Source organism: Solanum tuberosum, unplaced genomic scaffold (genome assembly GCF_000226075.1).
Source record: "Solanum tuberosum cultivar DM 1-3 516 R44 unplaced genomic scaffold, SolTub_3.0 scf00377, whole genome shotgun sequence".
NCBI classification, from domain to species: Eukaryota; Viridiplantae; Streptophyta; class Magnoliopsida; order Solanales; family Solanaceae; genus Solanum; species Solanum tuberosum.
In genome coordinates, this window is record NW_006239302.1 from 399,989 (window position 1) to 427,884 (window position 27,896).

Here is a 27,896-nt window from a genome sequence, read left to right on the forward strand (position 1 = left end):
AAAAGAAAAAAAATGTAGAGGTGGGGGGGGGGGGGGGAGGGGAGTAAATATGAACAATTAACTCTCTTAAATTTATCACATAGACAATGTAAATGAAGAACAAAAATGAAAAAAAATTCAAATATCAAATAATAGTTGTCCACTATTGACTTGACAGAGAGATTAAGAAAGTAGTAAACTAAATATAAGTCATCTAAACATTGAAAAATGAATAGAATTTAATAGCAAGGTAAAATAGAAACAACATGATAAATTAATATTCGATCTTCATAGAGTCCCCGAGATATTTCCTTACCAAGTTTATCATAGTATCATGTATAACTCCTCTTGATTTAGATTGACTTGATATTGAGTTAAAGAGAATATACAAAAGTTTTGAACCTTGTAAAATATATTAAAATGTCTTTTAATTTTGTACGTAAAGTAAAAATTAAAGAGTTAATAAGAAAGAATAAAAAATTGGAAAGAACTGGAAAAAAAAATGCAAGACAAATAAATTAAAATTAAAATGATAAATTATGAAAAATTGTTCAAAATTCTATCTTTAATGTAGGTCATAAACCATAGTTTACCAATTAATTCGATGGAAAATATTTAAATTAAGTTGGGACTGAGTGAGTACTTATCATCGTATAAGGTTAGCATATTCCCCGCAATTCTAGACGTATATACTGGGAATACAGGTATCTATTTACTTCCTCGATTCATATATAAAGGAGCTTCTACTCTTGAGTAATGTGAAAGTTGAGTTTTCCCAAAAGATGAGTTTGTCAAGAATGACTTCTTTTGGGTATTGTATTCTTGTTGTTTTGGGTTTGATTGTGAGTGAGTCAGTTTTATGCAATGGTGGAGTCACCAGTAGTTTTGTTAGAAAAGTTGAGAAAACAATTGATATGCCTCTGGATAGTGATGTTTTCAGTGTTCCTCCTGGACATAATACGCCTCAACAGGTATCTTCATATTCTCCTTTTTCTGTTTTCTAGTTTGTATTTTTTCATTTAGAGCTTTTAACAAACACTTTTGATGCATCATTGACCTTGCTGTGAGTTGTTGAATTTTTTATGAGATATATTTGATGCACTTTTCACCTTCTTTTTTTTTTCCGTTTTTGTTTAATGGCACTTTACTTTGATTTTTTAATAGGTTTTGGGGTATACTAGTAGAAAAGTAGATATTTTTGGGATCCACTGAACTCATACAACTCTTGAAATTGAAATTATCGGTTTAGAAAAATTCATTTTCAGAGCTAAGTCCAAGGAGGCAGGTGGGAAGGTATGGGCGTAGGCTACCTTCTCCTCCTACGAGTGATCACTTTTGCAGGCCGGCCACTGTGTGCGTTGTACGGCTGAAGGCATTGTTTATGTTAGATTCTTATCTGATGCCTTCTTTGTGACTTTCTACCAAGCCATTATTGAAGAACCTCTTGTTTTAATATTTGTCAAAAATTTTACTGTCAAATGAACAACATATCCGTTGTTCTAGAGAGGGTAGAGTATATGAAGATCTTACCTTTATCTCGAGGAGGCGTAGAGACTCTTTCCAAGAAACCCTTGTCTCAAGTGAAGCAAAACAAATTAGTATTAAAAAAGGAAAGAGGCAGGCAAGAACATAACATCAACAAAATAGTGCGATCACCTAACATAGTAAATAACAAATTGTAACAGATAACAAAAGCAAGAAACTACATGAATAAGGCTATTACTGTGACAAACACGGTGCCCCGCACTAAGTTGAATCAGTGTGGGAAATTCTGGGTTCAGTTAAAACCCATTGGACAAATGGGATGGTGTTTAAAGTTTTTATCAGATGTAACAAATTTTGTTTATGCTTGTATCATTCATGGAATTTGGTTTATTTGCCAATTGATTCTGTTTGGGGTGTCTTTATAAGGTTCACATAACACAAGGAGATCATGTGGGAAAGGCTGTTATTGTTTCATGGGTGACTATGGATGAACCTGGTTCAAGTACAGTAGTATACTGGAGTGAGAAAAGCAAGCAAAAGTATAAGGCCAGCGGAAAAGTTACTACCTACACATATTATAACTATACTTCTGGTTACATCCACCACTGCAATATCAAAAATTTGAAGGTGAATATTCTTTCTTTCATTCGCTTTTTTGGTTGGATAATTTTGGTTTCTTGAGCATTTCTAAACTACTTTTACCCTCTATAATGATGCTCAAACTTACAATGGATTTAATACTCCTTTGCAGTTTGATACCAAATACTACTATAAGATTGGGATTGGACGGGTGTCACGAACCTTCTGGTTCACAACTCCTCCAGAAGTCGGCCCTGATGTACCCTATACTTTTGGTCTTATAGGTAACAATTTCAACCAAATTATTGCTGTTGGTACTTCGTGGAGCTTGCTTTGGTTATTTTACACACTGCTTCTGAAGTTTCATTGATATTGTGCTTTCTCATACCGTACCAAAATAAAGATATATTGTACAATCATGTTGATGTGAATATGATTTAGACCCTGAATCTAGGATTGAGAGATGACAAATTTTCTAGTTTATTGTGTGAAACAGCATTATCTGCATGACGCATAAACTTCGTTACATGTACGTTATACATACAGCATGCTTCTCCTTCGGTGCATATGCTGAACATGGTTCAGTGAGAACCTCTTTGCATACTTCCAAAGGAGAAGGAGAAATGATAGCTAAAAAACATTTATGCTTGTGTTAGCGTTTGTGCAGCATTTCTCAGCCAACCTGCATTTCATTGCAGGGGATCTTGGTCAGAGTTTCGATTCAAACAAGACACTCACACATTATGAATTAAATCCAATTAAGGGGCAAGCAGTGTTGTTCGTAGGCGACCTATCTTATGCTGATAACTACCCTAATCATGATAATGTAAGGTGGGACACATGGGGAAGGTTTGTAGAGAGAAGTACTGCTTATCAACCTTGGATTTGGACAGCAGGAAATCATGAGTTAGATTTTGCTCCTGAAATTGTAAGTGATTCCATACTATTTCCCTTTTTGCTTAAAACTTATTTCTTGTGTATTTCATGGATGCTTTAACCTAATTTTTTGAGCTAGATATAGAGATATATACTGATGACGAAACTGCTAATATTAGCTCCTACAGAGCTTTATTAATGCATTTCTTGACCTTCAGCCAATTGAGAAGAAGCTGTGTTAAAACCCTTTTGTTTCAATGTATGAACAGAAAGCATACTTGCATGAATTCTACATTCCTCACAATATCAGTATATCTTAACCAGAGATTCTGCTCTATATTTCTAGTTTGAGTGCGGTGAGTTTATTGAAGCTGGTATCTCTCTCTGTTCCAACAAAAAAATAGATAAACATTTCCTCTGCTTTGCAAAGGAAGTGGCATGAGATTCATATTGCACGATTAAAATGACTATATTTAGAGAGACTAATAATGAGCAAGCATGTATGCTTTAGAGAGAACCAATGTGGTTATAGAGTTTATTGATTGAACTCCACAGCAAAAAAGACAATTTGCTTGTGCTTTTCCATTCCTTTAATAATAATGTCCTACATTTTAGATGGTTTTGCATGGAATTTTGATGAATACATTCTGATACTGCCTGCAGGGGGAAACAAAACCATTCAAGCCCTACACTCATCGGTATCATGTCCCATTCAGAGCATCAGACAGCACATCTCCACTTTGGTATTCAATCAAGCGAGCCTCAGCGTATATCATAGTTTTATCGTCATATTCAGCATATGGTAAGGATACGGTATTCTTGTGAATGATACTTGGCATTGAGTTATGAACTGGTTTATGCTTTCCCTGTTCCTCTTCTTTAGTGTGGACATAGAACTTAGAAGTACTCAGCCAGAAAATATCATCTACAGTCTGTTACTTTTCCAGTTCTTGAAGAATTTAGAAGTCTTTATGTAGTAATACCAAAAATTTCAGTCCACAGTCGATGTCTATCTTTTGTTCACATTCACCTTGCTCCCAAAAAAGTCTGTGAGTGCATTTTCGTGGTCTCTAGTATAGGTTATTCAGGAGAGGCATCTATTTCGAAAATTCAGGACCATGGATTTGTCTGTTTTCTTATAAGTTCCTTTTCTTTCCTCCATTTAATAGGCAAATACACTCCTCAATACAAGTGGCTTGAGGAAGAGCTACCAAAGGTTAACAGGACTGAGACTCCGTGGCTGATTGTTCTAGTACATTCACCATGGTATAACAGCTACAACTATCACTATATGGAAGGGGAAACCATGAGAGTAATGTATGAACCATGGTTTGTACAGTACAAAGTGGATATGGTTTTTGCAGGTCATGTTCATGCTTATGAACGAACGGTACGTACAACTCATCCAGTTCTCTGTAGCTTATGTGAGAATCTTAGTTTTCATCTGTTATAGAAGATGTAAGCTTTTATTATGTTTCAGGAACGGATTTCTAATGTGGCCTACAACGTTGTCAATGGAGAATGCAGTCCTATTAAAGATCAGTCTGCTCCAATTTATGTAACAATCGGTGATGGAGGAAATCTTGAAGGCCTAGCCACCAAGTAAGATTAATCTAGGTCTAGAAAGTTGTTTTATCTGTTGTGGTTGGCGTTTCTGTGAGACAACTAATCAGATATCTTGTACACTAATTTCAGCATGACAGAGCCACAACCAGCTTACTCTGCATTCCGCGAGGCCAGTTTTGGACATGCCACTCTTGCCATCAAGAATAGAACTCATGCTTATTATAGTTGGCATCGTAATCAAGATGGATATGCTGTGGAAGCTGATAAAATATGGGTTAACAACCGAGTTTGGCATCCAGTTGATGAGTCCACAGCAGCCAAATCATGATGATATACACGAAATTTCATCTATCTTTTCTTTCCTTTTCCTCAGTAACATTGTGTACTTTTTTGATGAATAAATGTTTCATTATTTCAAGCTCTTGCTGCCTCATAATTTGTTAAACGTCCATTTGGGACATGGCAGAAGAGTCATTGTGTGGAAAACGAAAAAAACGTCGTAAAAGAAAATCGAAGGACATACATTTGTTCATATTACTCATTTTTCCAAATTATAATTCTAATCATTAGTCATTTTCTTTAATTATAAATTATTTTACATGGTTGTCTAATGGCTGATGGTTAAATCAGCTTACACTTGGAACCAATATAAAAAGTAGAACTTAAAAATTGATTATAATGTTATATTTAAAATTTATCAAAGTTAGAGAAAGAAGACTTTTTTTTTTTGGGTAAAGCCTTAGACATATCATGTGATATAAATTAATAGCAAATGTATTAAGTTTTAATATTAATTAATTAACGAAGAAACGTGCCATAGACATATCATATGAGTAAATTAACAACTATAATATATCCAGGAGCAGGTGGCCGAAATCTTTTTCCCCATTTCACATCTTTTTTGTTTTTATATAATACACTCCTTCACGAGTAATTAAGTATCAATTAAATAAGCGTACTCATGTGGAGCGTTAATTCTAATCAATATCAGTGGACCAGGAAAAATAAAAAATGTATGAAATATGAGTATACAAAATAATATTCTCTAAGTGCATGCTTATTTGATATTTATACGATGAAAAGTAGTTTTTTTTTTGATAGGAAAGGATAATATATTATAATAACTTAAGAAGCGGATGCGATAGTTAATACTGATTAAGATACATACAAATTGATTTAGATATCACCGTGATAAGGTGTTACACTTTGTTTTGATAGTTATTACATATTATTTCATAATGTGTTGTATTAAATTATTTTAATGAAAATGTTAAATTATTTTGATGAATATAACATTTGATTAGATTGTATCAATCCACATCATTATATTAAAATATCAGACATTAACAATTTAAGGGGATAAGCCTAAAACAACAATAGCAACTACAATGAAATTTCACAAAGTGAATTCTGGGGAGGGTAGAGTGTACGTTGACCTTGCCACTATTTCTCCAAGGTAAAGAGACTGTTTCTGAAAGACTCTCGGCTCAAGCTAGGGTACAATATAGGGTCATCATAAAAACGATAAAGAATAACCTATGATTATTAGATAATAAGCAAATGTTTTAAAATGAAATGAAAGAAAATAAGTAAGATAACAAAGCGATCACACCAAATTGATCAGTACATAAAACAAGAATTTTATCATTACATAATAATAATTTAACGATCCAATACAATAAAATTTAAATAAATAATTTGTCAACGTCACAACCCACTTAAACATTACGACAGAATAACAATAATTGCAAAAATAAATAGAAGGGTTGCACGCATCGTACAATTAATCAAACGGAAGAACGTCGTGTTTAGACGTGGGACAACCTTAAGAATGAGAATTTAATGCTGATATGGAATTTTATTCAACATAAATAGTGAGATCGTATTATTATGGATCCTTCTACTAACTAAACTTTTCACCGATTTAAGTTTAAAATTAATTCATATGATCCACATTATAATCATATTAATTCATACTTAAGTTTATTTTTGTGCACCTCCATATTTTATTGACATAAGACCAAATGTGAAAACAAATTGCGAATTATATTTTGATTTTCTAAAATGACAATTATTTTGTTTATGTTTTTAGTAAGCATGCCGGGATTGACGACTAAAATGGATTGGAGTATTTGGAGGGATCGTATTTCCTGGATGCCTATATATAGAAGCTACTACTCTTGATTAATGTGAAAGTTGAGTTTTCCCACAAGATGGGTGTGTTTGGTTATTGCATTTTCGTTGTTCTAAGTTTGATTGTGAATGAGTCAGTTTTATGCCATGGCGGAGTCACCAGTAGTTTTGTTAGGAAAGTTGAGAAGACAATTGATATGCCTCTGGATAGTGATGTCTTCCGTGTTCCTCCTGGATATAATGCGCCTCAACAGGTATCTTCATATTCTCATTCCCAAGGAGTCAGGTCGGAATGTATGGGAGTAGGTTTGCCTCTCGAGTCTCGTCCTACAAATGATAGCCTCCCACAGGGTGCTTTGTATGGTAGTAGCTAGTTTATGTTAGCTGCTTATTCTTGACCAAAGTTATTAGTGAAGAAACTCTCTTGTCAAAATTTTATTGTGAAAAATACTGGCATAGTGTTTAAATTTTTTATCACATGTAATAAGTTTTGCTTATGCTTGTCACTTTCATGGAATTTGGTTTATTTGACAATTGATTCTATTTGGGGTTTCTTTTTTATAAGGTTCATATAACACAAGGAGATCACGTGGGAAAGGCGTTAATTGTTTCATGGGTGACTATGGATGAACCTGGTTCAAGTACAGTAGTATACTGGAGTGAGAAAAGCAAGCTAAAGAATAAGGCAAATGGAAAAGTTACTACCTATAAGTTTTATAACTATACATCTGGTTACATCCACCACTGTACTATCGAACATTTGAAGGTTAACATTCTTTCTTTCATTCCTTGAACAAAATTTAATATTGGGATGCTCAAATTGACAATGGATTTAATTCTCCTTTTGTAGTTCGATACCATATACTACTATAAGATTGGGATTGGGCACGTGGCACGAACCTTCTGGTTCGTAACTCCTCCAGAAGCTGGGCCTGATGTACCCTATACATTTGGTCTTATAGGTAACAATTCCAACCATATTATTGCTGTTGGAGCTTTCTTAGGTTATTTTACCATTGCTTTTGAGGTTTCATTTATATTGTGCTTTCATTTTTGTGGTGTTTATTAGTCAATCCTGCATTTCATTACAGGGGATCTTGGTCAGAGTTTCGATTCAAACAAGACACTCACACATTATGAATTAAATCCAATTAAGGGGCAAGCAGTGTTGTTCGTAGGGGACATATCTTATGCAGATAAGTATCCAAATCATGACAATAACAGATGGGATACTTGGGGAAGGTTTGCAGAGAGAAGTACTGCTTATCAACCTTGGATTTGGACCGCAGGAAATCATGAGATAGATTTTGCTCCTGAAATTGTAAGTGATACCGTAATATCAGCTCATTGAGATTTAATGCATTTCTGGATTTTAGATGGTTTTGCAATGGAATTTTGATGAATACATTTTGTTACTATCTGCAGGGGGAAACAGAACCCTTCAAGCCCTACACTCATAGATATCATGTCCCGTATAAAGCATCAAACAGCACATCTCCACTTTGGTATTCAATCAAGCGAGCTTCAGCATATATCATAGTTTTATCCTCATATTCAGCATTTGGTAAGGATATGACATTCTTGCGAGTACTACTTAACAACTTAATCCATGGTCATGCACTTCAACAACATTCACCTTGCTTCCCGATAATTCATAATGCATTTTCTCGGTGACTTAAAGGCTATTCGGAAAATTCAGGACTAGTGGATTTGTCTGTTTTTCTTACAGTTCCTTTTGTTCTTTTCAAATTTTAGGCAAATACACTCCCCAATATAAATGGCTAGAGAAAGAACTACCAAAGGTTAACAGGACTGAGACTCCGTGGCTGTTTGTTTTAGTACATTCTCCATGGTATAACAGCTACAACAATCACTATATGGAAGGGGAAACCATGAGAGTAGTGTATGAGCCATGGTTTGTACAGTACAAAGTGGATATGGTGTTTGCAGGTCATGTTCATGCTTATGAACGAACGGTATGTACAGCTCTACCAGTTCTCTGTAGCTTATGTGAGAATCATAGTTTCATCTGTTATAGAAGATGTAAATTTTTATTGTGTTTCAGGAACGGATATCTAATGTGGCCTATAACGTTGTCAATGGAGAATGCAGTCCTATTAAAGATCAATCTGCTCCAATTTATATAACAATCGGCGATGGAGGAAATCTTGAAGGCCTAGCCACCAAGTAAGACGATTAGTCTATGTCTAGAAAGTTGTTTTATCTGTTGCAATTGGCATTTGTCAGACAAATAATCGCATATCTTGTACACTAATTTCAGCATGTCAGAGCCACAACCAGCTTACTCTGCGTTCCGCGAGGCCAGTTTTGGACATGCCACTCTCGCCATCAAGAATAGAACTCATGCTTATTATAGTTGGCATCGTAATCAAGATGGATATGCTGTGGAAGCTGATAGAATATGGGTTAATAATCGTTTTTGGCACCCAGTTGATGAGTCCACAACAGCTAAATCATGATGATATACACGAGATCTCATATTTCTTTTCTTTCCTTTTCCTATGTAGCATTCTGTAATTTTGTTTCCTTACAAGGTACACGTAATGAGACAATTAGCATTTACGTACACTTGGTATGTTGTTGTATGTATATTTCCTAATGAGAGATATAGCGGCAAAACCAGCCAGTGGACTGACTATACAGTTTTCATATGCAACTGATACACAGAGAATATGTTGAACAAAAAATTACCCTGCAAGGTATAGAAGGTAACATCAAAGTACAAATGTGAACCATTTTTTTCCCCATGAAATTCAAGTATTACTTTATGCATATGTAATGAGTTACAATATGACGGACTATTTCATCTTTTACACCATTAACATCGTAAAACATTGGCATTTGAAAGTACCTTTTTTGAACCAATCTTCACAACAATTGAACATTTCACTTTTAGTTAATTCAATGATTCAAAAAAAGGTTTAAAACAAAAAATAATAATTTACTTGCTAGCTTCATAATAACAAAATATACCTTAGGTAGGTGGCGTTTAGGTTAGTTCTAAGTTTAACTCTGAGATAATTAATTTAAGGTGTCAATTTTAAGACAATTGTTGTCTAGATTTAATTTTGGAAGAACAATTTCATAAAAGTAATAATATTTTGAAAAGTAATATTAAAATCCAAAAACCAAATAAATGCTTTCTAATTAGTGAAGTCGAAGCAAATGAAATATAGAAGAAAAGACAGAAAATAAAAGTTGGAATGAGTTTTAGGGGATGAAACAGGTTTCCAAAATCAATCGTGCTCTTTAATCTATAAATTTATATAACTCGATGGAATCTTTATATAGTAAAATATTGAGTCGTATTCTAGCTTAATAACTACTTCACCACTCCATATATTACTTTTCTTTTTATTGAAATGAAAAATGGCATTCAACTTATATAAATTCATTTCTTCTTTCTAGTCTAATTTAACTATAGATGTAATTTGGGACAGCTAGAAAGGCTTGTTCGCAGTACTTTTGGTATGGGAAAAAATAAAAACGAATTTTATGGGAAGAAAGTGGAAAAATCAAAAGGAGAAGGGTGTTTCTCGTAAAGCATTATAGTTTCGGGGAGGAAATGACAAAATAGAAAGAACAGGGAGTTACTCGCCACAAACTTTATATAAGATGCACCGTCACCAAAAAATGGCGCAGGAGACGGAAACTACTCAATTGCACATTCGCCTTAGTCGTCACAATTCACATTTTGGCAACTCCGTTTTCAGCCATCGCCGAGAGAAAAAATAATAATTTCAAAAGCGCTTCCTCCACGATCTGGTTGCCGGAGGAGGCGATTTTTTGAATGAAGAGTTCACCTGAATTTTCTCGAAATGGCTGAATCGACGACAATTCAGAGGAGCTCGCCTGAAGGTGATGATCATGAACTGAAGGAGGAGAATATTGAGAAGAAAAAGGATTTTACTGCAAATCCTGAGTTCTTCAGTTGTATGCTTCAGCCAGCGCCTGCCGATTCAGATCCAAATTACATTGGAATTCGCCGGTTCCTCCTTCATCGCAAAGCTGAATCCGGTGTGCTTCGTCGCAAGGTACGCTTCTTTCACGCATATGTTAGAACACGTGATTATATGTAACTGCATCATCGCTGTGTGTACGCGTGATTTCTCTTCAGAATCAAATGTTAAATACATCCGTGTGGTATCCTGGTTCACATCGTATATAGGATCTCATTGTGAACAATTCATTGCTTACTTGACATGCATTTGTGGCACTTTCGGTTTATCTCAGTTTAAATTGATTTTTGTGGTTCATTGTGTAAACTATATGCAACTTTATCCTACATTTTGATAGTAGGATCTTTGTATTTGTTGCGATTAGCTATGCAGTGACTTGATAGAACTTTATTGCTTGTTTAAGGACTGGAGATGCAATGGAAAAGGATACGTAGCTTATCGTAATTATATTAGTAGGCCAAGGAATTGGGAGACGTTGCAAATACCAAGCCGACCAAGTACCCCAGGGAACAGGTGGTTGAGATCTATCTTCATTTCTTCTAGTAGCATGCAACCCCTTTATTGCTTAGTGTGCTTGATTAAGACTCAGAATTGGTTATTTACTTCTTACCATTTGTGTAATTTTCATTTATCAAATCACTAAGAACTTTGTTAGAAAGAGATACTCAGTTGACTTTTGTTGCACGTTCCTTTTCTACCGTTTCAGAATTGTTTTGACATCATGGAATTTTGGGGAATGTAAAACTTTACAACACGAAGCTTTTTATTTATTTATTTTTATCTTTTTTCATGTCATTTGTTGAAGTTCGTACTCCATACAATCTGACATCAGGATAATTTACTGGTTGATGCATCAGTGGGCGATGGATGCCTTCAGCAAGTCCAGTTTCCCAGTTACTCGAGTCAGATAGCTGGAATTCCTTAAAGGTATGTGCATCTTTTGGTTGTCTTTGACTAATATTTTTTCATAACTAGCCTATGCGTGCATCTATTTATGATGATTGATGAGTATTTGACTATCCATGACATGTCATCCAAAAGGTATTAGGATGATAGATTGTGTTTGCACCCTACGAATTAAGTTGAAGGGTGAAATTCATACAACTAAGTAATTTGAATCACTGGATTCTTTGGAAGCTGTTAACCTGCACCTTCTGAATATTCTTTAGAAATGAAACTTAAGCAGTAAACCTATTAACACTTTAATAAATTATAATGTCATAATGTTAATATTTCGAATGTAAGAACTCATGTATAACAATGCTTTATTTTGAAATGAGTATTAAAAATATGATCTGAAATACTAATAAAATGTACTTTTTTTGAAATTATAAAAGGTGTTCTTATAATTATGGAAAAAAAAGATTGTGGGAATTAGGGGTGTGCAAAAATTGAACCGACCGATAAACCGAACCGATAAAAGTGTTATTGATTTATTGTTATTGGGTTAACGGTTTTTTAATGGTTTTATAAAAAAAATTATTGGGTTATCGGTTCGGTATTGGTTTTTAATATTAGGTTATTGGGTAAATCGATAACCCATTAAGATTAGTAATTTACTACTTTTACTTGTACATAAATATTATATATTAATCTCAATACGTTACTAGTTCCTGTCTTTATCCTTTAGCCTTCATTTCACACTTCACATTATACAAAACGGTAAATCTAAAGTAAGAACCCTATTCCTTTTAATTTCTCTTTGTGTTACACTTATATAGTTCTTTTTATGCTTGTTATTATTGTTTCTATTTTATGAGTATTTGTAAAGTTACATTATTGTGTTTTCGCATCAAATTTATTAGAAAAGTCATATATTTTTTTATAAGTATTTTCTTATTGGTTAAACCGAAAATCGAAAATCGAACCGTTAAGGACCACTACCGATAAATCGTTCTTATTGATTTGGTTATTGGTTTAACATATTTAAAAACACAAAACCGATAAACTGAGCCGATAATACATTAAACCGAACCGACCGATGCACACCCCTAGTGGGAATTCATGTTTGTTTAAATACTTACGTTGACTTACTTTAAATAAGAGCTCTCAGTTTATTTGAGATATATGTGGCATATATGAATGGACTCTTTGTGGATTTAATGATATGCTTTGTTGTTTCCTTTTGAAATCTGTCTAGCATTTTCTGGGTGACCCTTAATGTGTTAAATGATCTTTTATTCTTACTATTGGAATATTACATGCTAATTGCTTGATACATTTGGTTTAAGTGCTGAGTAAGTTTATTAAACTACCTTTTTGTCCTCACTTGTACATATGGTTTCAATACAACCTATGTACTGATTTTATTTGTATATACACAAATGTTATAACCTAAACAAAAGACTTGAAGAATTTAAAGTTTGACCATGGAATGCTGCACTGTTCTCTTTTTCTGTTGTGTAGAGGGTTAAGTGGGGGTGAACAAGATTGTCATGGTATGCTTGTTTGGTTATATATCTATCCAGTGTTCTCATTTTTCAAATCTGCAAATGTTTATGCTAGTTCCAACTTCCATGTTTGAGATTCTATATTTGTAGATGTACCTTAATGTCTCCTTAAGGTCCTTTTTGCAAATACATGTCTTGCACTTGATCTAGAGATGTTGAATAACAATCAACTCATGGATTTTTTGGTTTATAAATGTATACATAGTTACATTCAGACTCTTGATTTGAGTGTCATAATATATTCCAGCATGGAGATGATAAGAACATGCAATTGCTCGATTTGTTCAATCTTCTTGGTCTATAGCTCTTACATATGAGCTTATTAGATTAACTTTTTTAGCAAAGATGAATGCTAAGGTCATTGCCAAATCAATTGGTCGAGTCTAGGTCCAGACCCCAGCCATATACCAATGCTCTTGGTGTGTCACTCTCTGGAAGATCGGAGTAGGTTCTTTCTGGTCATTATAGTTGCATGAAAAATGATAATTCTCTTAGCACAATTTTCACCATCTCATGTTTATGCAGGATTTACGAAGTCCCAGTCAAGCAAGTCAAGCATTGAGTCGGACTACTAGTTTCAGTTCTAATGCGAGTGACACTGATGATCGGCCACGTAGAAGGTCGGAACCTGCATATTCCTTTGTGGGGATGCATTGCATTTTTGACCAATGCAAGGCCATGGGTAATTGTTTTTTCATATCGGAATCAGTCAATCTCTTTCTTCATCTTGCTGAATTATGAACTTAACTAATCTAATTTTTCAGTTACGGTTATAAAGTTTGGGCATATGAGTTCTGATCTACTTGCATATGGAGCAACCGATGGCAGTTTGACAGTATGCAGTGTCTCCATGCCCCCTTCAGTCATTAAGCAGTTAATAGGGCATTCAAAAGATGTCACAGGTTGGATTAACTGGTATTGATTCTGCAGTCTTAGTCTTTAACCTCGTACATATATCAAAGTTGTTTGTGTTGTACTTTTCCTTTGTAAAAATGTATTAGACATAGTGGCTTAAATTTGTAACCAGTCTTAATTAGGTTGCAAGCAGCATCCTGTATCAATGTTGTCAAAGGCAAAAGGTGTAGAAAAGCACCAAAACTATCGGGGTTTTAAACTTAAAGCTCAATTTAGGGCTTTAGTGAAAAAGGAACTGAAGAACTAAAAAAGGGCAGTATGGTGCATTAAGCTCCCGCTATGTGTGGGTCCAGAGAAGAACTAATATATAAAAAAGGATAAACACAAAAGCGTTATGGGTAGGAGAATTTTTAAAAAGGTAGAAATTTTAATTAGTGAAGGATTGGTAGAAAAATTATGTGGAAGAAATCAACTTTCCTTAGATCTTTGATTCAGATGCAAATGTTAAGTTACTAATTCAGTATAGAATCTTGTGTTTCCTTAATCTTAATTTCTAATTTCCTATGTCTAATCCGCAACTTATCCATTCAGTATGTATCTGTTCGAATACTAAATCACTTTGATGGTGTATTTATGTTTAGTTCTACCTTACAAGATAGAGTCGTGAGTTCCTTGAAGTCAACTAAAGTTTTTCAAAGATTGTTGGTTTGCTATTTGCTAAGGTGTGCGCCTAGGACCTCACCATAGTTGAAGCACCACCTAAGCAATGTGAAGCTTAGCCTGCTTTGTGTCACACTTTAGGTTAGGGGTATGAGAATGGAGAAATAAGTCTTCCAGTATTTGTTGGGTTAAGTTGGTAGAAGTGACACAAGGTTTAACACAGAAATTGCTATAAAAGTTCTGACCAGAAGCTATGTCCAGAATAGTCAGTTGACTTTTGCAATGTCCAAATGGAAATGGTTTAGTAAATCTCATCTCTTCTGTCCTTGTGATTGTTTGTTCTCCCATTCAACTGATTAACATTTAACTCAGAACCTTGAAACATTGAAAAAAGGACACTGTGAATCATAGAAAATGTTTAATACTCAATCCATCCAAATTTGAATGGGAGTATTAGGCTGGACATGGACACAGTTTAAGGAAGAAAGGAAGGCTTTTGTCACAAAATAATTTGCAGAAAGTACCAAAGTATTCTTAATACCAAAATACTATGTTTTTTTATGCAGCGGGGGCTGTATTAAAGGCTAAAGAAATTGCAAATTGAGATGGAGAGAGTAGCCTTTTTACTCAGGGAAAGGAGTTAGCACCTGCAGTATTTGTTTCTATCACAGTGTGATTCTTAATTGCGTGTCCGTTTCACATTGTCTTGATTGATTTTTCCAAATCCCAACGAATCCAACCGCCAAATCTATGGAAATGAAAACATGTTGTTGAGGCCTAAAATGTTAAAAATAGATATTGTTGTTTGTCTAACACCCTCCCCATGTATATATGACCCACTAAAACAGCAGTTTTATTACGTTACAAAAAATTTAACTTCTTTTATTAATTTTTTATTAGTTCTGATCCAAGCTCAAATGTTGGTGGTTGTTGTTAAGCCTCATTTTGAGTTGACAGAAAGGAAGCATTTTCTTTTGATACCTGGCTTTGCCAAGAGCTTTTATCATCACACGAGTCTTTTAATGTTCGTACTTTTTTTAAACCTCTTATTTCAAATTTGATATTGGTTTTGTAAAGAATCCTTTTAATTCTCACAGTTTTCTGGATATGCGAAATTAGTACATGTGTTTAAGTCCCTACCCCAATCTATTGATGGTCTAAACTGAGTAATCCAGAAAGCCAGAAACCACACTATGGTGCTCTTATGGAGCTTCTTTTGATTTTCTTAGCATGCCTCTTCATGACTCTAATTGCAAGTCTGTGCCTCGGTCAAGAGTGACTAAATGCTAGCTATGCTTTATATATGTTTAACATGTTACTGATATGTTTTTGAAATCTGTCCTTTTTTCAGATTTTGACTTCTCCACAAACAATCAGTACATTGCATCATCTTCAATGGATAAAACTGTCAGAGTATGGGATATTTCTAGAGGCCTTTGCATTAGGGTGATTTATGGAGTCTCTTCACAGCTTTGTATTCGATTTCATCCTGTAAGTGGGAAAATATGTACCTTTTGGTTATGAGTACACATTTTCTGCAACCACCAGAATAGACTTTCCTAGATGACATTCTTCATAGGTTTTCATAAGTCATGTTTGCATGCAAATTTCTTGTGTTGTTGTCAATGCATATTTGCATGTGTTCTCCTTTTGCTTGGCAGTACAATAAACCATCTTCTTTGGCAACGTCTTCTTTTCAGCTTTTTTCTTCTCTATTATATTTTGTAACTGTTATCCATTCAGTAAGCTGTATAACTTATTGCATGAAGCGCCTTCAAATTCTTTTTTAGGCTTGGCATTTATATGCATTTAAATAATTTACTAAAATTAGTTCTTTCTTTGTTGCCTTTTTTATTTTCTTTTACAGGTGAACAACAACTTTCTTTCTGCTGGCAATGCAAAAAAAGAAATAAATGTAATTATCCTTTGCTTTTTAGCTGAACGCATTCTATTGTTTAGATCTACAGTATAAATCATTGTACATATCCTTGTTAGATTTATTGGCTTAATTAAAGTAATATTTCTTCATGGGCACATGATAAATATTTATCTGCCCTCCGGGGAAAGAGGATAGAACAAAGAAAGTAGAAAGGAGGAAAGGATATTTTCATGTGCACAGCAGTCATCATGAAATTAGATTATTAGAGAGATAACGTTTCCAAAATGCATTAAGGTACACTTGTTTTTCATCCCCAAGGGGTTGGCTGAGTGGTTGAGGCACAGTAGTAATAATCTGGAGAATCTTAGGGGAACAGTACAAATTTAATCAGGCCGACATTCTAACCTACTAGAATATTTCTTTTGCTTCTAAAATTGGATTTGGATATTGTTGCACTTGATAAGTAGGTTACTTTATTCTAAAAAAAAACAAGTAGGTTACTTCATTCTTTAAAAAAAAAAACAAGTAGGTTACTTCATTCTAAAAAAAAAACAAGTAGGTTTCTTCATTCTAAAAAAAAAAACAAGTAGGTTACTTCATACTTATATGCCTGCAGAAACTGTTGGTGGATTCATACACATTTTCAAATTACTTCTGATGGATTGGATGACGCTGCATCCCTGTATATATATATTTTTTCACCATATAGAATATGTCACAGCCTTCATTTCACTCTTTATCTTCTACCTCATTGAGAACTAAACCTTAAAACTAACATTCAGGTGTTCAATTTTAGCACGGGGAGAACGATCAGTACAACTGTGGTCGATGGCGAAGTCACTGCCATGGACCATGACCACACTGGTCAGTTTATTTTCTGCGGTGATAGTCAGGTTACCTGCTTTGTCCCTATTATTCTTCATTACAATTTCTAGACCTCTCTGTACCAAGGCTTACTATATTCAGCTTTCTTATTTGCAGGGATGTATTTACACAGTTAGTATGAACTCCCATACAGGTGCACTATCTCGAACTCATCGGAATAGAAGTAGCAGTAAGCATAGATCTGCTGTTACAACTGTTGAGTACAGGACATTTTCTCTGCTGGCACGGGGCCCTGTCTTGCTGGCTTTTACTCGTGACGGAAGTTTGTCGTTTTTCAGGTCAAACTGAAATATATGCCTCTCGTCTTGGTTTCTCTTTCTTCTGATTTTCTTTTTCTAGTCATATTGAAAGTATTCTGGGCTTGCAGCGTCTCTTTGGAGATGAAAGGTTATTTGACACTCCGGTGCTCACTGAAGCTGGCTCCACGGCTACACAGCATTCGTGCTTCTTTCTGTCCTTTACTTTCCCTTGAAAAGGGAGAATACATAGGTATGTATCAAATTTGTTCATAAAAAGTTTATTATCTTTAAAAGCTACTTCCAATTTGTAAATCTCTGCTTGCTTTTTTTTCCTCTCGAGATCCTAATATTGTAGTTTGTTTGGCTACCAAGCTGGAAGTCATTTTCTTGTGGAGAGATTTGTTTTGGTACAGATCCCTTGTTTTATTGACTTTCACTTCCTACCTTTAAACTACAATCAAGAAACTACCAAGCTGGAAGTCTTTTTTTTTGGAAAATAATAAAAATGAAAAAGTTCTAATGTCTTTGATCTATTGTGTTTCATTCTTTGGGTTGCCCTGGTAACATCTGTGTTGTTCCCTGAAGCTTCATGGATGTAAAACATGTTACCAGTCTCTACTGTTTATGAATTTCTTCCACAACTGACGTAGTTATTCGTTCTGTCAATTTGAAGTTGCTGGAAGTGAAGATGCAAATGTTTACTTCTATGATTTAACTCGGCCAAGGAATACATGTGTTAACAAACTTCAGGTATAAAAAAGATGAGCAAATTTGATCTACAGACTTATATCATTTCGACGACCACGGAAAGAGAATTAATAAATTGGGGTGTATTTGGCTGCAGGGTCATGGCTATCCAGTAATAGGTATTGCTTGGAATCATGGAGAGAATTTGTTAGCTTCCTCTGATTTTGGCGGCACCGTCATTGTATGGAAGAGAGCAAAAACAGCTTAACATCAATGCAGATCTGAGCTAAAAGCAGTTTGCATGCAGTTGATCTGTTCGATTCTGGCGTGGAATCTGTGAGGATTGTAATTTTCTATACAGGCATATCAGTTTAGCTATCTGAAAGTTTTTTAGGAGACTTGAAAAGTGTGACATCAGGGAGCTTTTGCATACTGATTGCACAATTGTATCTCATTTTTTCACTGACTTTGTACAATGTATTTGATGTCAGTGAATTACATAATTTCTTCAGTAAAAAACGCCCTATCTATCAAGACATGTTAGATGCCTTTCCAATTCAAACAATATTCCAATTACAGATACCACTTGCGTCTTACATATTTGCGTGTACTGGGAACACTGATGCCGAGTAGAAACAAGTAAAGGGTGAACACTCTACTAATTGAGGATACGCAGCACAATCAAGAAATATAGCAGGCAAAAACTAAGATAAGGCAAAAATAGAGTGGAGAGTACAAAATGTCTTAACATTTACCAGACTCTGAGTAGTTCCCATAGGGGAGATGTTTGCAGAAGGGCTATTGCCTCGAGCAAATACCAACACGTATTTACAGGTAAACAAACTAAACTACTTTAATTTATTATAAACAACACCTGTCACTCTAATAAGAAAATAGCGTCAAAGAACAGAAGAGAAACCTACAGTAAATAATTACACACAACCAAACACTTCCTCGACCTACTTAAAGGACACAAGGTGCATGCCTATCAAACCAGTTGGTAATACAAAGTTTCAGTCAGTTCCGTTTACATCAGTCTACATGATTGTCGCTTCTGATGCAGTTATAATTGCCTCAGTGTTTGCTTGCATCCCGTTGGCCAAATAAGTATTACCTCCGGCGGCGTTTGGACTCAACCTGAAATAGTCAGGTCAAATTTTGATATTTGAGGCTTCAGTAGCATATCTATATGACAATAACCACCAAACAAAATATTATAGAAAATAAAATCTAAAGAACTCCAGCTATTTTTGGACTGTAGATTTCAAATCACCAAATAACGCACATCTATTTTTGTTCTGTTAATTGAGAACATCATTTCAAAACTAAGGTGGATCCTTGTGTCCCCACTTCCCATAATATCCATACTTGACTACTATACTATCATTGTTTCAACATTCTTCCATAGAATCTGAAGGCAACCTTAACCAGTGTATTAATTTTTTACCAGCAATAGACGATAGTTAGAACTTAGAACCTTGTTAGCTGCATCATTGCCCAAGAGCAAAATACTCTCAAGAGTGTACATGAAATAGTCTCGGAATGTATACGAAATGCCCTAGAGGCCTAGACCAATTAATTTTTGCACAGAATCAGACCATATTCAGCATTGAATTTTCATTGGAGAACCTTCCGTTGCCCAGATTTTGTTTCACCAAATATATATACATGTATCGAAATCTAGCCCATATTTTCACCAAAAAATAAATAAATTACTTAATAACAGTAATGATGTGCATTTATTACATTGTACAATTATTTAGGGAATGTCAAGGCTAATTAAAGAAGTGACGGAGGAGAAATGACAAGGATGCTTAGAACTAACATTACTAGTTTTCCGAAAAAAGAAAAGGATGCTAAGAAAGACTGAGTAGTACTTGCTTCCCTTAATAAAGTAGCTTTGTTACTGAGACATAATTATTTTTCATCAAAAGAGAGTTTGCCTTACCATCATGAGTTGCCAGGGTGGTTTGAGAAGATAAATTTCAGAAAAGATGTATAAATCTCAGATGATTTTTTCCTCTTGCATTTCACCTGTGTATCTCTTATTCCAACATTCTCCTCCTATCAATTACCTTTTCCTTCATGTTTGATATTTCAAAAGGAGCTTTGAAGTACTCAGATCTCTTTCCAACACCTCCACCCCACCCAGTCTGATGACATTTGCTATTTACCTTTCTTTGGCATTACTAGTATGTTGCAAAAGATGATGGGTTACACACCCAAACTGCTACCCTCGCCACATGTAACAAATGGTATGACAAAAGCAGCAGCTTTACTAAGTATGTCTAGTCTAAAATCAACTTATCTTTTTTGTCATTGTTTTTCATACCAGCATGTTTTGAATGAATACAACAAACAACATCAGTGAATGGAGGCCAAGGAAAATAGAAAATAAGAAACTTATGTCAATTTAGATCACGGAAAGATGGATCAAAAAGGTAACCAGGATGTTTGTGTTAATCTAGCAATGGGCTCACCTTTATATCAGCATGAGAATTTAGCAATTTCTTCTGATCTTCAGATGAACAATTTTGGCAAAAGAAGTGGTCAAGTCTCTTGGCTTCCTCTGGCGTCATGTCTATACAAGTAGGGTGGAACCTGGATGAAAATTAAAGGCACTTAGTTGCAGTCATTCAGATGTTAAAAGTAGACTCAAGTGATGTACCAGTTTAGGAAAATGCTTTGTTGCTTAAGAATCTTGACATATGAATGGCTTTAAATATGCAACTATGCTAGCAGAAAACTTAACTGAAGACATGTTCAGCCCTCAAACAAAAAAATTCATATTTTCACCTGAATCCAGTTAGGAAAGGTGATCAAGAATCTGATGTATTCAGCTCTAAAGCTTCTCCCACACCTTGGCATCCATCCAAAACAAGAATTCCAATGCAGAAAAGTACATACCTAATATAATTAAAGGCATGACAACCTAAGAAATAGCTAAAATAATGACGTCTTTCGGTTTTCGCATTAAAAACTCTGATTTTATCTTTCGAGCAGAAATTCCTGATGGTTACTCTTCTTCATTCGCTCTTTTGCCTAACCTAGTTGCAGATATGTGGAGAGATGAAAGTTCAATACAAGCAGAGTAAAAAACAGAACACACCAATCTCCAAACTTAACATGAACTCTGGTGTTCAAACCACAATGGAAATAAATTGATCAGAAATATCAAAACCCTCTGAAATAAATGATTTATGATGAGCCAGTTACTTTCCATATAAATAAGTATATTAATTTCCATATATCAGCTCTCGGGATGGCTTAAAAGGCCGTTTTAACCTTGGTTTTGGGATCTGAACAATTTGATCCTTCTAATGAAATACCTTTTGGGAAATTCCCCTTTTTTTTGTAAGTAAACAATTATCACAATGATAGGAAATTTCATGTTTACAAGCAGTACGCCATAATATGAACGAACGACATCCAATCTTCTATACTCAATGGAACTCCATGGGTGCACCAAAAAGATGCAACGAATGAGAATGATCATATCTTAAACACCTGATCACAATTTACTGTACCTCGGAATGACCCTATCTTAGTTTCTACCGAAACGTCAATGATTAAGAACAAAAATAGGCTATGGAATACTAGCTTTGAACTAGATTTAACATACTACGAGAGAGTCCGTCATATTAAACTTCGTCTATTCCACTATGAATATATTGTTAAACAAAAAAACCTTACCAACATCCAATTTATAAATCAAACCCCTTCAATTTAACATGATTAAGTAATAATTTGAGGGGAGAATGTGTTAATTAACAATTGTTAAGTGATAAAATGCACATGTCATACATTTATTTGGTTGGTGTAAACTCCATGTGTAGGTAAATTCTTTCCATAATTTGACTTCCTGAACAAAGCATATTCCAAATCTGACCAGCCATATAGATATGCATAACACATCAGCATACATAATTAAAGATATACCAGAAAAGCTGATGGCAGAACAGAGATCTAATGGTCATGTAATAGGGAACTTACTACCTTTTTTGTCAGTATGATAAGGCGTTTACCACCATCACATCAAGGAAACTTTTATTTTACACAAATAGGAGAGCAAAGAGAAATAAGTGTTTCAAAGTAGAATATTAACTGTACTGCATCATGCACTTAAAAAATGTCTGAGTAACTCCACTATGTGGGTAAACCTGCTCCTAACATTCGAGCAGAAGTCATACAACATGTTAAAAGGTATCATGATCCTCCATCAGGAAATGTCTGAGTAACTCCAGATACTCATGAATAGCTTGAGTCGCATACCCTGGTGCAACTAATGGCCAACTTTTCTTTTGAAATTAGCTCTTGCACTATGTCGAGACTTGTCAAAAAAGAAAATAGTACACATAGAGCATGTAATGAAACATAGGAATAGGCTTTGAGATTGGAAACTAGTGCACGACCTATACTATTTAACAGCAATTCTTACTACACTATTTGCCTCTTATCAGTAACTTTAAACTTGAGAAGATTTTAAACATCATGTAACTGAGAGCTAAACAAGAAACCAGATGATAACATATTACCTACCATGAGAAAAATGTGAAGAATCAGACTTACCAGTCACTGCAGCCCTCACATTGAACCATGAGGTCATCAGGATTGTATGGCATTTCACATTTACAGTACCTGCCAAATTAGGACCAAAAAGAATACTTAGTGATAAAACCAAGGTTAAGAACTTCCAAAAAAATGTTGTTTCCTCATAAGCATCACGTAGTTAGTATTGTAGCTACATATTGTCAGATTCTGAAGCACGAAACTATATGAATGTCTTTAAACTGAAAACTTTATTCAGAAAAATAAACTACTGCTCCTCAACAAGCTATTACCAAATCATTAATTACTGATAATGCAAAAATCTGAAGTCAATTACCACTTTTTTAAAATGTACTAATTAAATAGAGATTGTAAGGAAAAAAGCCACAATTTTTATCAAACTTTGTACATACACAGCAACTCTGTCAGGATTAAATGCTCCGGTAGAAGAATTGTAGTCAAATCGGCAAAAGAAATCTTCGTTCCCAACAGCGTCGAGTTTGGTGTAGCTCTTGAACGTGTGGACCGTACACTTGCCTTCAATTGTGTCGGCACTTTGTATATCGCGGTGATCGGACATAAAAAGTTCCTTGGAGCCGTGAAACTGACGTCGGCCACCGATCGACTCCTCCGGACGGTAGTACCACCGGACGTGAACCCTGACGTTGCCACCTCTGTTGTCGGACTCAATCTTCTCAACTCGAGCAACGTACGACGGCTTTGACGACTCCGACGCTCGCATCAACACGCAGTCGCCGGCTGAAGAATGTTTCCAGGTAGCGCAAGTTAGATTTTCCGGCGAAAAAAGTTTTTTTCTGAAAAATTGAGAGAAGGTTTATGAAATAGAACTTACCTCGAACAGTCTTGTTGATGGATTTAACTGTGTAAGAATCTAGGGTTCGACGATTTGTACGAGTTTTAGCCATGGACTGAAGGAGGAGTGTGTAACACCACAAAAGTCATGCGCCTGAAACTGCAAACTGTGTGAACTGTGCAGGAATACAAACAGGAGAGAGATATATGAATCCAGCCAAGCCAGGGTGTGTCACCAGGGCTCCTCTTTTTTCTTATTAGATTTTTTTAGTCAAGTTTCAGGAGAAATACTATTTTCCACTTTTAATTAAAAAAAAAAATCCAAGAACTCGATTCTATGATTTTATTTTGATTTATTTAGATAATACTAAAGTTTTGCGGAAGAAAATATACTCCTCCAATTTCATTTTATTTGTCTGATTTTGTTATTACCTGTAGCAAAGAAAACTATCCCAAAATATGTATGACCTTAAGAATTCAAGATAAAAATATATAAAAAATTTTAACTATATAATTATATTTTATACTTTTAATAGTATAATATTGTGTGTTTGGTAAGGAGAAAAATATTTTCCAATTCTTATATTTGAAAAATATAAGGTGCTAAAAATTAACAGAAAACAAGATATATACATAAGTGACATTTTAAGTTTCCTTTCCAACCATCCAATTCCAACACCATCCTGCCCACCACCCTCAAATCACCTCTCCCCGTTCCTACCGCCGTTACATTTTGCTAGATAACATATAGCAAGTGTTATTGAAATAATATTTTTTTATTTATCTATCGAACAGTATATAATAAAATATTTTTGTGAATAGTTTAGTAAACCAGTTGATTCCTTTAATCTACTAATTTTGCCAAATGACACTTATTTTCGGACACTTGACATTTTTGCATTTGTCAATTCAATTTATATCCTTCACAGGCCACCCGTGAACTCTCTGCATATTTCTTCCCATGATCGAAGTTCACTAATGAACTCAATCAGTTACCAGCAACTGGAGCACAAACTCTCACCTTTTGGACGCAAAGTGATCTCCTCCATTGCCTTTGCTGGTAGCACATCTAGTTTCCCAGACCAGCGCCCTATTCAGTTTCTCACCAAATCGAGAAATATTATTCACTCAAAACCCGAAATTTCCCATGCCCATCTCATAAAGACCCAGAATCTTGAATGCAATACACATGCTGCAAATTCTGTGCTTTATAATTATGGTCAATATTCAAGAATGGACAATGCAGCCAAGGTGCTTGAAGAAATGCCTAATCCAAATTCTATTTCATGGAATCTCATGATTTCTAATTCTAATAAGGCATTACTGTACCAAGATTCTTGGAGGCTATTTTGTAGGATGCACATGTTGGGGTTTGACATGAATATGTATACTTATGGTAGTGTTCTTTCTGCCTGTGGTGCTTTAACATCTACATTGTGGGGTGAGCAGGTTTATGGGCTTGTGATGAAAAATGGGTTTTTTTCGGATGGATATGTAAGATGTGGGATGATAGAATTGTTTTCAAGAAGTTGTAGGTTTCGTGATGCTTTAAGGGTGTTTTATGATTATTTGTGTGATAATGTGGTCTGCTGGAATGCTATTATATCAGGGGCGGTAAAAACTAGGGAGTATTGGGTTGCTTTGGATATTTTTAGACTAATGTGGGGTGAGTTCTTAAAGCCTAATGAATTTACTATTCCAAGTGTACTGAATGCTTGTGTTTCATTGTTGGAACTTCAATTTGGCAAAATGGTTCATGGAGCGGCTATAAAATGTGGTCTGGAAAGTGATGTTTTTGTGGGGACTTCTATTGTTGATTTGTATGCAAAATGTGGGTTTATGGATGAGGCATTTAGGGAACTCATTCAGATGCCAGTCAGCAATGTTGTTTCTTGGACTGCCATGCTAAATGGTTTTGTGCAGAATGGCGATCCTATTTCTGCTGTTCAAATTTTTGGAGAAATGAGGAACAAAGGGATAGAGATAAACAACTACACTGTCACTTGTGTGCTTGCTGCCTGTGCTAATCCTACTATGGCAAAAGAAGCAATCCAAATCCATTCTTGGATCTATAAGACTGGATTTTATCAGGATTCAGTTGTGCAAACGTCTTTTATCAATATGTACTCGAAGATAGGAGATGTTGCCTTATCTAAACTAGTCTTTGCAGAGGCTGAAAATCTGGAGCACCTAAGTTTGTGGTCTAACATGATATCTGTTCTTGCCCAGAATGGTGATTCTGACAAGTCTATTCATCTATTTCGGAGAATATTCCAAGAGGACTTGAAACCTGATAAGTTCTGTTGTTCTAGTGTCTTGGGAGTTGTAGACTGTCTAGACTTAGGTAAACAGATACATAGCTACACCCTTAAATCGGGGTTAATCTCTAATGTTAATGTGAGCAGCTCTCTGTTCACGATGTACTCAAAATGTGGTAGTATAGAGGAATCATATATTATATTTGAGCTGATTGAGGATAAGGATAATGTCTCATGGGCCTCAATGATTGCTGGTTTTGTAGAACACGGTTTTTCAGATAGAGCCGTTGAACTTTTCAGAGAGATGCCCGTAGAGGAAATTGTTCCTGACGAAATGACACTAACTGCTATCCTTAATGCATGTAGTTCTCTTCAGACCTTGAAGTCTGGCAAAGAAATTCATGGCTTCATTCTTCGACAGGGTGTTGGTGAGCTTCAAATTGCCAATGGTGCCATTGTGAATATGTATACAAAGTGTGGTGATCTAGTTTTGGCAAGAAGTTTCTTTGATATGATACCCCTTAAAGATAAGTTTTCATGTTCTTCCATGATAACTGGGTATGCTCAAAGGGGTCATGTGGAAGACACGCTTCAGCTGTTCAAGCAAATGCTGATGAATGATTTAGATAGTAGTTCCTTTACAATTTCTTCTGTTCTTGGGGTTATTGCTCTTTCTAACAGATCTCGCATTGGTATCCAAGTGCATGCACATTGTATAAAAATGGGATCACAATCAGAAGCATCGACAGGAAGTTCAGTAGTTACGATGTATTCAAAATGGGGAAGTATTGATGATTGCTGCAAAGCATTCAAAGAAATTTTGACACCTGATTTGGTTAGCTGGACTGCTATGATTGTAAGCTATGCTCAAAATGGAAAAGGGGGTGATGCTTTGCAAGTTTATGAGTTAATGAGGAATTCAGGAATCCAGCCTGATTCAGTAACTTTTGTTGGTGTTCTTTCTGCTTGTAGCCATGCTGGTCTGGTTGAAGAAGGGTATTTCTTTCTAAATTCAATGATGAAAGACTACGGAATTGAACCTGGTTATCGTCATTATGCCTGTATGGTAGATCTTCTCAGTCGCTCTGGTAGATTAACTGAGGCTGAGAGGTTCATTGGTGATATGCCTATAAAACCTGATGCTTTGATCTGGGGAACATTACTTGCTGCTTGTAAATTGCACGATGAAGTTGAGCTAGGAAAGCTGGTAGCGAAAAAGATCATAGAGTTGGAACCGAGCGAAGTTGGTGCATATGTCTCATTGTCAAATATCTGGGCTAGTTTGGGCCAATGGGATGAAGTATTGAAAATAAGAGGTTCAATGCGAGGAACTGGGATAGCTAAGGAGCCTGGATGGAGTTCTTTGTGAAATAAATTTTTGCACCTTGCTCTTTGCTTCTTGGTGAACGAACGTTCTTCAAGGCGGGGAACTTTCAAAGTAGCTGGGAGTGATCAAGGAACTGATGCTATCTGAACTAGATAATTTACTTAGCTGAATTCAGACGTCAGCCATTATTCTCTCTTGCGGATGGTTTCAACCACGAAGAATAGTAACAGATTTTTTATTAAGATTATGTAGTTATATTCATGTATACACACACTAAAAATACCATCAGGGAAGGGCCTTGGCAAGTCCCGGTGTGTCTCAACAACGTGGATGCGTGCCTTTTGTAGATCCATCAACAATCAACCAAGCATATCTGCACTGATTTCCTAGTATAACTTTAGTATAGGGCTCTTCTGTCATCCCATCAACTGGTTCTGCTGGTAAGTATTTCTCAAGAAACATAAGATATCTACTTCATCAAAAAAAGAATAAGAAAATGCCTTTCTCTATACGGATTGAGGAGAAATTTTGGATAAGCCATGTCGCACCTTATGAAAATTTATGCACATCTCCCCTTCACATGGGAGGATTTTGAGGTATTAAATCTATTTAATACTAAAATTTACTTTGCTAAGGAGATCCAATTTACTTACACGTTTTTGTAACACAAATCTAATGGTTTAGATTGCAAGGACCT

General features: G+C 35.3%; 5 protein-coding genes across 5 annotated transcripts; 4 read left to right on the plus strand and 1 right to left on the minus strand.

Annotated features, from left to right (window-relative positions):
* The first annotated feature begins 596 nt into the window (after positions 1-596).
* Positions 597-5,048, plus strand: LOC102586219 (purple acid phosphatase 2-like). The gene is made up of 8 exons (XM_006361959.2): positions 597-950; positions 1,891-2,091; positions 2,216-2,327; positions 2,742-2,971; positions 3,583-3,721; positions 4,089-4,309; positions 4,400-4,521; positions 4,615-5,048. Exons 1-8 carry the CDS (start codon positions 762-764, stop codon positions 4,811-4,813), a joined length of 1,413 nt encoding a protein of 470 aa, XP_006362021.1. The 5' UTR covers positions 597-761; the 3' UTR covers positions 4,814-5,048.
* Positions 5,049-6,681: 1,633 nt separating this feature from the next.
* On the plus strand, positions 6,682-9,224 carry LOC102586551 (purple acid phosphatase 2-like). Its single transcript, XM_006361960.1, has 8 exons — positions 6,682-6,872; positions 7,184-7,384; positions 7,469-7,580; positions 7,710-7,939; positions 8,044-8,182; positions 8,374-8,594; positions 8,684-8,805; positions 8,900-9,224. Exons 1-8 carry the CDS (start codon positions 6,699-6,701, stop codon positions 9,096-9,098), a joined length of 1,398 nt encoding a protein of 465 aa, XP_006362022.1. The 5' UTR covers positions 6,682-6,698; the 3' UTR covers positions 9,099-9,224.
* Positions 9,225-10,265: 1,041 nt separating this feature from the next.
* Positions 10,266-18,815, plus strand: LOC102586888 (WD repeat-containing protein 13). The gene is made up of 12 exons (XM_006361961.2): positions 10,266-10,673; positions 11,002-11,111; positions 11,456-11,525; positions 13,574-13,730; positions 13,813-13,950; positions 15,915-16,054; positions 16,431-16,478; positions 17,225-17,335; positions 17,424-17,605; positions 17,695-17,816; positions 18,240-18,316; positions 18,411-18,815. Exons 1-12 carry the CDS (start codon positions 10,458-10,460, stop codon positions 18,519-18,521), a joined length of 1,482 nt encoding a protein of 493 aa, XP_006362023.1. The 5' UTR covers positions 10,266-10,457; the 3' UTR covers positions 18,522-18,815.
* A 164-nt stretch (positions 18,816-18,979) lies between these two features.
* LOC102587229 (protein winged eye-like) lies at positions 18,980-23,880 on the minus strand. Its single transcript, XM_006361962.2, has 5 exons — positions 23,655-23,880; positions 23,215-23,560; positions 22,823-22,891; positions 20,734-20,854; positions 18,980-19,390 (listed from the first exon to the last, which is right to left on the minus strand). Exons 1-5 carry the CDS (start codon positions 23,725-23,727, stop codon positions 19,364-19,366), a joined length of 636 nt encoding a protein of 211 aa, XP_006362024.1. The 5' UTR covers positions 23,728-23,880; the 3' UTR covers positions 18,980-19,363.
* A 422-nt stretch (positions 23,881-24,302) lies between these two features.
* Positions 24,303-27,828, plus strand: LOC107057805 (pentatricopeptide repeat-containing protein At1g74600, chloroplastic). Its single transcript, XM_015302781.1, has one exon. The coding sequence runs from the start codon at positions 24,593-24,595 to the stop codon at positions 27,239-27,241; it is 2,649 nt and encodes an 882-aa protein (XP_015158267.1). The 5' UTR covers positions 24,303-24,592; the 3' UTR covers positions 27,242-27,828.
* The last annotated feature ends 68 nt before the right edge of the window (positions 27,829-27,896 follow it).